We start from the raw sequence: 12,133 nt of genomic DNA on the forward strand, positions 1-12,133 counted from the left end.
GGCTGGAAAGCTTTCTTCTCACTCAAGCTGGCCCAGGTCCTGCAGGTAATGACTGTGGCCATGAACAGGCACTCAGAGAGCCTCCAAGATGCCATGACTTTTTCACCCTTCCTGTGGCAGCATGTCTCCGATGCGTTTGTACCTCTGCAAATGCGGGTTTCCCCTCCTCTCATCACCGAGGACTCAGGACAGCTGCCCCCTTCTTCCGGCCAGCGAAGTCCCCGCAAAGGGCTTGTTCCACGTGGTTTCTTAGCAGCTTGTCTGGACTTTCCCTTTGAATTCCTGTTAACCACTTTGCATTCCCCATGGGGTCTTCTTAAGAATGCCTCAACAGGCTCTTAATTCCTTCAGAGTCAGGATATGTTTTTATCATTTTACCCTCAGCATCTAACCTGCCATATTGAAGTGTTTGGCAAATGCTAAATAAATGACTACATGAATTAATGAATTACTAAATAAAGGATGGATGGATGAATAGATGGAAGGAAGGACAGATGGAAAGAATGCAGGAAGCATGCTAAAAGTCAAGTGAGGCTGTGACAAGTGTCATAGCCCAGAGAGGAAGCATAGATAACTCAGGCTGTCCACATCCTGAACAAAAGTCTAAGAAAGTGAATGGGAGGGAGAATGGCTTTTGGAAGTCCCCACCCTCACCCAGCCCTCTTGCTCTTGCTCTCCTTCACATGGCTGGACTCCCCCAGGTCACCAGGTCATCCACAGAGGACAAGTGCAGCCCCAGAGGAGAGGGGTGTCAGCAGAAAGGAGACACCACTCTTCACCCTTCCTTCCTGCCACTTGACTGTCAGAGACCTCATGGCAGGTGACAGCTCGCGCCTGCTTCTCTGACCAACCTCGTCGTAAAATCGTTGTCACTAGGACACAGTCCCACAACAATCCTGTGTAATTATGTCCAAGATTAGCGCCTAAAAATCCAAAATAGCATCTGACGTGAATTTCTATTTACAGAAGGGCATATGGGATGCATTAACAACACCCTCGCTAGATCCTTGGATGCTGTGGACAGGCCCAACAAGCAAGTGCTGAAGGGAGTGGGCAGCCCTGATATTTCTCTGCTGATAATTGCACCCACCAGGGGACTCAGAAGGGAATTCCAGAACCTTCTTTTGATAAAGCCTCCAGGCCTCCAGATCTGCTGCTGCCAGAACTAAAAATAGTTAGGTCTAGTTGGGGAAGCATTGATCTGGAAGTCGGAAGGTGCGGGGCCCTAGTTCTGCATTAACTGTGCAGTGTCCTTCCCATTTAACCTCTTCGCCTCCCTCTGTGCTCCCTTCTGTGCATCAGGGATTATAGAGCAGCAATCCTTTGATCACGGGGCAGGTGGGAGTCCCAAGGGAGATAATGAACATGAAAGTATTTGGCAAATACCCAGCCTCAGTCTCAGGAGACAAGGAGGGAAGGTCATGATAAGAAAGCAGCCACACTGAAGAAGTTCCCCAGTTGTCTGTCATTGTAGCAGGAGTAAAATCCTCCCACCCCTAGGCCTTTGATGGTCTGAGGGTGGCCCTTTGGTGAGGAGATGATTCCCTTTGTTCTACTGGCTCCTAACTTGCTGTGAAACAGTCAGTCATGCTCCCTTCTTGCCTGCTCTGCCCTAATACTCTGTCATCCATGACTGTCTTATTCATGGTTAATATGGGGAAGACCCACGGAACAGCCGGAAATGTGAACAGCTATTCTCAGCAAATGGGAGGTTACCCGAACCACAGGATAAATAAATGTGGTTATTTTTCCTCTTTAAAAATAGTTACTCTGTTCTTTTTTTAAGATTTTTAAATATGGTAGAGCTAAATAGTATATATTGGACACTGACTATATGCCAGGCTGTGTTAATGCTTTATTTGCATTATTTCATTTACTATTCATTCATAACTCAGTAGAAGAAGCACCATTATCCCATTTTACGGGTGAAGAAACTGACATTCAGAGAGACTATGTGTGTACCGAGCTCCCAGAATTGTAAACAGACCTACGGTTTGAACTTTATTTTGTTTCATACAGAGCCCAGGATCTTGTGTATTATGCAGTTTTGCCTCAAAAATAATATTATCTGCAAAAAATAAGATGAGGAGGAAGATTGGGAAGCACATATTTAACCAACAATAAAAATTTATGGGTCTTGAACAAATACACTCCCACCCCCACCATTCAGGCCTTTCATAGAACCTGAACATGGCCTATGTCATATAAAAGTGTGGGATTGATTGACAGTGAAGAACAGGACATAAAACAAACAAAGGTGAACAGTTTTTGTGTACTGAAGAGGTCTGTATTTGAAGTCAGAACATGATGCATATGTTATTACTGCTATTATTTTATTATCCCTTAAGGTTTTTTAAAGGGAGATTGGGACAGGATAAAAGCATCATCTTTTCCTCTTGGACTCTAGCCATCTTGCCTCCCAACATAAGTTTCCAAGAACCAACCAAACATATTTTTAAGTTCTTTCACTTAATTTAGCGAGTTATCCAGTTTATGTGGAAGATGATTATAGTTTAGCTTACTGGTTCGGGACAATACTACTTTTGTATCCTAAAATGAAAACATTACAAACACTTGGGGATATATGAGAACTGTTTGCTTCTACCAGCTTTGTCCCCTGTTGTCTCTTATCACTTTATGGTCCAAAATCAATGACCTTAGCATCAGATAGTGGCACTTGTACCTCTCACCCATTACTAAATATATATAACAATTCCTGTCTCATGGGATTACAGTAAAGATGAAATTGAAGGAGATAATTTATGCAAACTTTTCAGCACAGAGGAAGTACTCAAAAACTGGGAATGCCATATCTCCTATTCTGAATGTATATCCTCTATTTTATGAGTTTCAGGGTGGTATAGCTGTGAAAGATCATTTTGGAATCAGTGATGCCCCAGTGCAAACCTTAGCTTAGCTTTCTACCAGCTGCGTGATATTGGGCAAACGTCTCAGTCCCTTAGAACCTCCTTTTCCTTTCTTTCCTCCTTTCTTTTTCTTTTCTTTCCTTTTTTTTTTTTTTTTCTGTAAAAGGAAATAAAGTCCTATTTTCCAGGAATGCTGTGAGGCTTACTAATGCCATAATATGTAATTACTGATTACACAATGTTATATGTAAGATATTACATATAGTTGGTGCAAAATAAATGGGTGTTTTGCTTTTGCTTAGATAAAATAGCTTTTGTCCTATAAAACAGAGCTAAGGATTAGGTTTTATGAAAATGCTTCACTCCACGATTGTGGATGATTTCAAGCATCTAGAGACCTACTTGGGTGTCGTTTTATGGTTGCTTCATCTAATCCTTTTAAAGCCATGGACATGTCTTGTGGGAATGCTTAGAGTTCCTTTCTGAAGCCAGTGTAAGCAAAGGTACCTAGCAGCTGCAGTGACCACTGACCCATCCACAGGGCGCCTGGCACAATTTTGGCCCACTTTGCCCAAAGTCCTAGAAAGGTTACATGACTCACAGGGATGTAGCAGGCATGAGATTACAGGCCTAGAGGAAGAGGCCAGGGCTGTGGGCAGTATATTTGACAGGCTCATACACTGTAAGCCTTGTTCCAGAGCCCTTACAAAGCACCTCTTGAGGATGAAAACAAGATGTTCTTTGTAAATAAAAGTTCATGCATTTGCGTAATAAAGTCATTTTCCAGCCCCGCAGTAAAAGATATTCTTCTCCCAAGCCCTCTGGGTGAGGACTGTCAGGAGGAGAATGGGTGGCCAGCAAGTCTCAATGAAGATAGCTCAAAGACTGCAGCCTTCCATCTTTAGAAAATGAGAAACCTTGCTCCAGAAAGTGGGTGCCCTCCCCCTCTGCTGTCTGACAAGCCGCACCTCTCTGGCTCCTGCCCCTACCCCTGGAATCCCTTTCCCCCCTCACTTGCCTGCAAACTAGGGGGTCACATAAAAGATCTGCATAAATACAGATAAGACACCGAGCACCTTGGCTAAATAAATAAAAGATGTGAGGAAGCGATCACAAAGGCTGAATATTCATGGGGGTCCCTTGGAGGGGCTCCAAACTGAGAGCGCGTGGGGAGGGCAGGCCAGGGAAAGGCCCGAGCTCCCTGTGTGAAATGCCGTTTGGAGTGGGAGGGCCTGGAAGTGGAAGGTAAAAAGGGAGTGGTGAGAATGGATGTGGGGAGGAAGGCAGGGCAGCGCAGCCCGCAGACCCCACCCGCCCGGGACAGGAGGTGGCCGGCGGGGCTCGCCCTAACCCCGTCCTCCTTTTGGTGCTCAGCCTTAAGCTGCCTCCATCTGTACGCCCCTCAGCCAGAGCCTCTGGGGAGAGAGAAAGCGGGAGAGAAAGTGCGAGAGCCAACCGAGGGGGAAGAAGGAAAGAGGAGAGACAAGGGGGGAAGGAGGACTCCCGCTCACCCTCTCGCTGTGCCTTTTTCACTAAGTTGCGCGTCGGGCCGCCTTGACTTCCCACATCCGGACAAGGCGGGGGCCGAGAAGGTAATGCACGCGAGGCACCGCCGCCCCACGGGGGCACCGACGAGGACGCACAGCCGCCGAGCCCCACGCAGCGCCCTGCTGGATGGCAGCGGAGAGATGGCCGTGAGCTCAGCCTGGCGCCCCGTCCTGAGGCTCTGGCTCCTCTGGGGCGCTGCCTGCGCGGCCGCCGCGGCCGGGGACGACGGCGCTTTTCCTTTTGACATTGAAGGGAGCTCAGCGGTCGGCAGACTGGACCCGCCCGAGGCGAGCGAGCCCCGCGTGGCTCCCGGAAGGCTGCCGCCCGCTGCCGAGGTACGGTGTCCCTGCCCTTGTCACCCAGGCCCGGGGCACCTGAGCCCCGCGGGCTGTGGGTGCCACGCTCCCGTCCGTCTCTCTCCCCCCCGCCCCCACACCTCCTCCCCTCCCCCATCCCTCAGAGTTTCACCTGCACCCGGATGAGGAGTTTTACTTTGTCAGTGGGATTTGGGCGTCGCGAGTTGTGAGTTGAGGCTTTGGAACCCGGCACTGTTCCAACTAGCAAAAGTGCCATGTGCTCCGTGTACTGGGAGCCGGTCTGCTTGGATTCTCACCTGCAGCTACAGTGGCGCTTCTGCGACTTTCTGCCACTTGTGTGTCCCAGGAGAGTTACTTAAAGTGTGTGCCCTGTCCCCGGCTTCCTGCTCTTCTGAGATGTTGGGACAGTGGGAACAATACTGTGGGGCCAATCTTTTTGTCACAAATCAAGCAGAAGGTCCTCTCCAACAGGGGAGAGGGACTGAGCGGCTGAGGGTGATGGGATACTAAAGAATCTGTTGGGAAACTGCAGAGCAGATGCCTTAAATAGATAGGAGCCATTATGTTCCAGAAGCAAAAAGTTGTGATGGAAATTAAGCCCCATCCCCAAAGTTAAAATGATTGGGATGTGCTACTGGTGATATGTTTATGCAGAGAGCTGCTGTTTGAGTACCCTGCAATAGCTTTTGTGTTGAAAGCATAACCAGAAAGTAGAAATTGGGTAAAGGAGGATGAATCCAGAGTAAGTGATTTAAGAGTCCCTTGAGCCAAGACGACAAGGGCATGTCCAGTGCGTGGGAGATGTTAAGTAGGAGGAAAATGAAGTCACCTAAGTTCATGGGAAAGGAAGGAGCAATTGACCTAACACCGCACGCGCACACACGCACACACACACACGTGCTACAGCTATGGTTACAGCAACTATAGAACCAAAGCATTTATATAGATTGACATCATTTCTAACAGCACCAAAGTCTGGGATTATTGCAACTAATTCTACTAATTGTTAGTATAACTATAGTTATTATTACTACTAAAATAAGGTGCATGGAGATGGTCCGTCTCCAGGAGTGAGCCCCACTCACACCCCCCAAAAAAGGAGGGGTGTGTGTGTGTAGGGCCAGAGCATACCAACCTCCCATTGTGGTTCAAAAAATAACCTCTATAGGAAAGAGTGGGGCACAGCTGGCTTCTGCTCAGCTTTGTGCTCTCCAGACCTGGGGAGAAGCCGGGCCAAGAGAGACACCGTGCAACGGGAAGGCATTGCGTCTCCACAGGCTTGGGATTAACCCCTGGGAAGCATTTCCACCTGTTGCTTTGAGCATGGAAAGTCTCAGAACAAAATGCTTAGGGGCAGAGTTGCCAGATAAAATACAAGACATTGAATTAAATTTGAGTTTCAGATAGCAACAAATAAATGTTTTTGTTTATGTCTCAAATGTTTCATGGAATGTATTTACAGTAAAAATTATTTATTGTTTACCTGAAACTCAAATTTACCTAAACCTTCTGTATTTCTGTCTGCTAATTTTAAAGAGATGGGCACACATACCTTTTTGTAACTCTTACCCCACAAAAAGTAAGCAAATAATTATTTGATTTTTAGGGAACCTTAAATCTATTGCTGAGACTCTGAGCAATTTCTTATATACTCATGTGCTCAGTGAAATAATAGGAAGGCAGCACAGCAGAGTATTTTGGGATTGCAGGCTCTGCAGTCTGATGGTCCCAAGTTCAAATTTCAACTTACCTCCTCCTTACCTTAGGCAAATTCCAGATGCCCAATTACACAGAAAGACCAAGGCTTAAAGAAGTTATTGATGCCTACTTCATACTTCCTAGAGTTACTGTGATGGAATTAGATAATATACAGACAGAATGCTTAACACAGTACCTGATATGGTATTAATGCTGTATACATGCTAAGTCTTGTTATTAATAGTATAAAATATGCAGACGATTGAATTAAAAGAAACCCTTGTTTGGGAATATTTCTCAGAACATTATTTTTATGGCGCTATTTTACTTAATATTGCTGTATCTCTGTTTGTCTATATCTTTCCTACCAGAAAGAATATCCTATAGTGAGTTAAATGTATAATACTGTCAGAGTCCAATAGGTTCAGAATGCCAATTCAGGCTTTTGGTTTAGGGAAACAGAAAGAAGCTATTAGTCATTCCAGAAGTGTCAAAGTATATGATGTAGAAAGTGTGGGATTGGAGTAATTGCATTCCCACTGCCTAGTTTCACATACCTCTAGTTCATTTCTGGTCCCGTGGCAATCCCAATGCCCCACCATTCAGATTTCCCATGGTCTTTATAGCCAGTAAGGAGACCATAAAGCAAATACATTCTGGAAATTTAATAACATGGTGCAACCATTCTACTGACTGGTTCAGGAGATTGTATTTACATCTATAGACGGAGAGAGAAAGAGACCGTGGACATATGTGATACTTTATTTGTAGGAGGTTTGAGATGTAGATGGAGGGATATTCTAAAAATGCATTCATTTTACTTCACTTGGATTTATATGAATGGTTATTCCTCAATTTTCCTTCAAGGGGAGGAAGGAAAGTATACTAAGGCAAGCATACAGCAGTGGGAGGGTTTGGCTGATGGCCCTCCAAAGGCTCTCCCAAGCTCTTCCATGGACAGCAAGGCTTGTGCCCTCTCCACCCCTGGGTCCTTGGCACTCAACAGAGGACTCCAGACTCTGGCACACTGGTGCCCAGTGTGAGTTAGGGGTTCAATGACATTAAATACACACTGAATAAAAGGATGAGGAGCACGGGCTGACCAAGAAAGAAAGTCCCTCCTTTCCTTCTCAAACAAGCCCAAGCTTCCCCCAGGATACAGGGTTTGAAAAGAGGAGCACCCATGGGTAACTCAGTGCTAATTTGGTAGGATTTTCCCACCTTCTGCTTTTTCACAGGCAATTTCCCACGTTCACCACTGCTGAGTTTATGGCGAAAGCAGTGTTTCTCAGTAGGATGGGCAAAAGGGTGATGGGCTGATTTCAAAAAAGCATATTCAATGTTCTAATATTTTACATTTAAGAAAAGAAAGTCTTGATTCTATCATATACACTCTAGCAAGTAAAACCAGGCAGAAGCCTTCTTAACCAATATGGATCTGCAAAAGCACTGGAAGGGGTGTAGGGATGGGGATAGGAATGGTCCCCAAGAAGAGGGTGTCACAATGTCCTTGGCAGGAATGACAGTGTCGTCTGTCAAAAAGGAGCAGGAATTAAATAAGTTCAAGAACACTAGGTTAGAGGTTGATACTGTGGGAAGAAGCCACCGCACAGAGACTCTAAAGAGTGAAGTCTCCACTGGAAAGGCAAAATGAGAGGTATGGAGGGCAATGGTGCTGTTACTGCCCTTGGTAGATAATTGAGAAATTAAGGGCAATAAATGACAGTGTTGAGCAAACTTCTCTCAGCAAAGAAAACGAATTTATCTCCTGGTAATTTGACTGGGCTCTGTTGTTGTTGTTGTTGTTGTTGTTGTTGTTGTTGTTGTTAGCTTCCCTCCAAGAAAATCAGTGGCCCGTGAACCACATGTGCACATGTACCCCACACTGGACAAACTTACTTGCTTTTAAAAAAGCACTATGAACTAGACTAATTCTGAGCAACTTTTCCTCTAGACTCTTTTATTGTGGATACATGATCCTATGCTCCAACATAACTGGTGCCCTGCCACTAAAGGATTGCAGTATGTTTATTAAAAGGCAGCTTAGATCTCTTTCGCTGTCTACTTTCCTTCTCCTTATCTTGGGCCCTTACTTTGAAAGAGGCCCTGTTGAATCACGTGAAGACCTCTAGTCACTGGCCTGGGCCATCATTCTATATTGCTGTCCAACAGTGCGTGAAGGTAATGTGAACTCCCACATGCAGTCATTATTTCATTCACTTTATATCATCCAGCAAGTATGTTTGGGGCCTTACTGTATACAGAGCAATGAAGTAGGTGCCAGGAAGGACAGAAGAAGGCAGAGTCACATCCCTCCCCTCAAGGAGTAAGCGATCTAAGAAAGAAAAATGTACATAGCCACCATATAAAGCTGAATGAATTAATGTTCTGTAAAAGTGGCTGGAAGCTAAGGGCCATGGGGGTAATGTGGAAAAAGTATTACTCCAGAGCCAGACCAGTAGGACACAATCAACCTACTCACCAAATACCAAAGAAGGTTCCTGGGAGACATTATTTTAGAAGGACTAAATATAGCGGCAGTAGTAATAATAATAGCATGGCTTATGGCTAATGCTCATTGAGTATTTACTGTGTGTCACACACTAATCTAAGCACTCTCCAAGAGCTATTTTTTTTCACCTTCAACAACTCAATGGAACTTGTATAGTTATTCTCTTACTTTGAAAACAGGGAAACTGAGAGCATTTGCCCAGGCACCTTACCCGGTAAGTGGCACAGCTAGGATGGAATTTATGAAAGTAATTCAACTATGCGAGAGTACCTAGGAAAAAGTTATTAGGTAAATAGAACTATCTGTAGGCATAAGTTTTAGTCAAAGTTTTAGAAATTTCTTAAAGATCTATAAAATGCCATTCAAAGACTATTTGTGCAATGCTTGCTGGATGAGTAGCATAAGTTGCATACAATGTTAGGATTATCAAAGAATCGAGATAACTTCCCTTTCCTGGCGAGTCTAATAACTACTTTTTAAACTACTCATATAGGAAAGACAGAAATTAATACTTATTGACTTCTACTATGTCCCGTGGAACTACATGTATTATCTTTTGTAGTAGTCAATAGTGAACATTATACCCATTTTATAGATAAGCAAATTGAGGTTTGGAGATGGTAAGTATTTTCCCCAAGGTTACCATATCCCATTCTTTTTTCCCCAGCATATCACTGGGTCCCCCTGATCGATTTTTTTAACTCTAGGGTCTTTTTTGCATCCCATTTTCCTTTTTGAAACATATTCTAGTATGTTTCCTCTACATGATGCTACAGTTTACATTAGAACCTCCATATTTAGGTTAATAGGTAAAGAATTCAGAACACCACCACCTATAGGAATACATGGCCTATCTTATAGAATGTATCATAAAATTGCTAGAAAATAAAGAATTCCATTTGCTATGGTTCCAGAGTTCTCTGATTTAACCAAAAGTTTTTTTTTTATTGCAGTAAAATATGCATAACATAAAATTTTCCATTTGAATCATTTTTAAGTGGCATTAGGTACATTCACATTGTTACACAACCGTTACCACCATCCATCTCCAAAATATTTTCGTCTTCCCAAACTGAAACTCAATACCCATTAAACAACAACTCCCCAGTACCCCCTTCCCCGGGCCCTGGCAACTGTCAGTTCACTTTCTGTTTCCATGAATATTACTCTGATAGATACTTAATATCAGTGGAACCTACAATATTTGTTCTTTTGTGTCTGGCTTATTTCATTTACCATAATGTCTTCAAGGTTCATCCATGTTTTAGTATGTGTTTAAATTTCATTCCTTTTTGAGGCTGAATAATATCCTAATGTATGTATATATCACATTTTGCTTACCCCTTTATCTATCGATGGACATTTGAGTTGTTTCTACCTCTTAGCTTCTGTGAATAGTGTTACTGTGTCCATTGGCTTACACATATCTGTTTTGAGTCTGCTTTCAGCAATTTGGGGTAGATATCCAAAAGTGGAATTGCTGATTGTATGGTACAGAAAAAGTTTTAAAACTTGGATTCCTAGAGAGGCCAAGCAAAAACAAAAACAAAAACAAACAAACTAACGAAAAAAAAACTGGGCAGTGAAAGGAATACATCCTGTGAGTGACAGATCCAAAGTGACAGTAGAAGGGTTGCCTCTTCCAGAGGGACACCCACCTCTGTGTTGCCAGGTCTTTTGTTTTTTCAGGAGAAAACAGAGTCCGGATTCTTAAGTAAATTTGCTGACTCATTTTGTTTTAATACCCTGTGGGAAGTGCGTCTGATGGCCCAGTTTAGCCCAAGAGCTATTTATTTCAGTCTCTGCTCAACAACAATTGAAATTCACCTTTCACCAAAGGTACAACATGGGCGTCTAGCCAGACAGATGTGCTGTGAATTCAGCCCCACTACTTTCTAGCTGTTTGACTTTGAACAAATTAGTTCATCCTTCAGAGGCTCAGTTTGTTTGATTGTAGAATGAACAGAAAAGTATTTGCCTTGCAAGATTATTGTGAAATAATGTCTAGGAGCTACCTAACAAAGTCTGCCTTTAGTTCCCTCTCTTCTGTACCTCCCTTCTCTCCCTTTCTCTTCCACTGTTTTTATCTACTGCAAGTTAAGACTTGTGTTACCGGTTTATTTTTTTCTAAACTTTTATTTATTCTGTAAATTTGGTTATTTCCAACTTTTCTGTACAAATGGACTGATCAGGCAACATTGGAGGAGACGGAGACTGGACTTTAATTTTTATAATCACTGTATCCCTAATGGTTCTTTAAACATAGCCTTTCCCCAGTTGGGTGATCTGATCAGTGAAGAGAAATGAATGAATTTTTCTAAATTCCGGAAAAGTTAAACAAAAATACCAACATCTTTGATATGAAAAGGACCATAACTTTTTTTTTCTTTCACAATTAAATTCTCAAATCTGACTTTTTCATAATTTTTTGAAATATGTAACGTCAAAAACACTTCTCTCCTTTTGGGCTTTTCCTCACTCAGAGTAACCATATAAATATAATGATGGCCAGACATAATTTTGAGACATTTGATTGATTAGAAACCATTAAAACCAGATTACCAGTACATCTTTGAGTTCCACACGTTGGTATTTCCAAACAGTTATTTATTTATTTTCTAAAACCAGGAAGCCTGCTGGTTCACTGAGATGTGATGACCACATAGAAGAATATTTAAATATCTACTCCAGTATTTGCCAAAGAGCAGCATTCTTTTTCCAACTGTTTTCTTTTTTGCTCCTAGTGTGGTAAAGTTAAATTCTGGGAAATGGTTTACTGAAGGGAAGCTTAGCCACAGATGTTTGTAATTCCAACTTAAGTTTCCCATCAAAGTCTTAATGAAATTCAGCTGCCAGCAGTTAGGGTCTGAATCTGAGTCTTTTTATCATGAGAAACTTGGGGAAAACAGCATTCCGAGGCTGAATGGTAGTGGGAAAATGTCCATATTCAAGCTCAAATCCCCTGCATAAAGAAAAAAAATACAGAAACAAGTACTGTTTAAAAAAAAAAGAGGAGAGAGGGGTGGTCTGACATACTCTGAGCAATATGCAATATGACCTTCTTTTCACTTCCAGCACTTTCTTGGTTTGTACGTTGTGTTTTGGAAGAAGCGAGACATCTAGTGTTTACCTAAATGGAGTGAAATATCTACATTTATGACTCCATGAGAACTGACGAGTTGGAGAAATCC

General features: G+C 43.0%; 1 protein-coding gene across 2 annotated transcripts in view; it reads left to right on the plus strand.

The window, feature by feature from the left end:
• Positions 1 to 4,130: 4,130 nt before the first annotated feature.
• The window catches only part of LAMA4 (laminin subunit alpha 4), a 142,483-nt gene continuing 134,480 nt past the window's right edge, over positions 4,131 to 12,133 (plus strand). For both annotated transcript variants that reach the window (XM_027057066.2, XM_027057065.2), the window contains exon 1: positions 4,131 to 4,750. In XM_027057066.2, the coding sequence (XP_026912867.2) occupies positions 4,133 to 4,750 (618 nt within the window). In that variant the 5' untranslated portion in view covers positions 4,131 to 4,132. The remainder of the gene's footprint in view (positions 4,751 to 12,133) is intronic.

The sequence above is a fragment of the Acinonyx jubatus genome, chromosome B2, assembly GCF_027475565.1.
Source record: "Acinonyx jubatus isolate Ajub_Pintada_27869175 chromosome B2, VMU_Ajub_asm_v1.0, whole genome shotgun sequence".
NCBI classification, from domain to species: Eukaryota; Metazoa; Chordata; class Mammalia; order Carnivora; family Felidae; genus Acinonyx; species Acinonyx jubatus.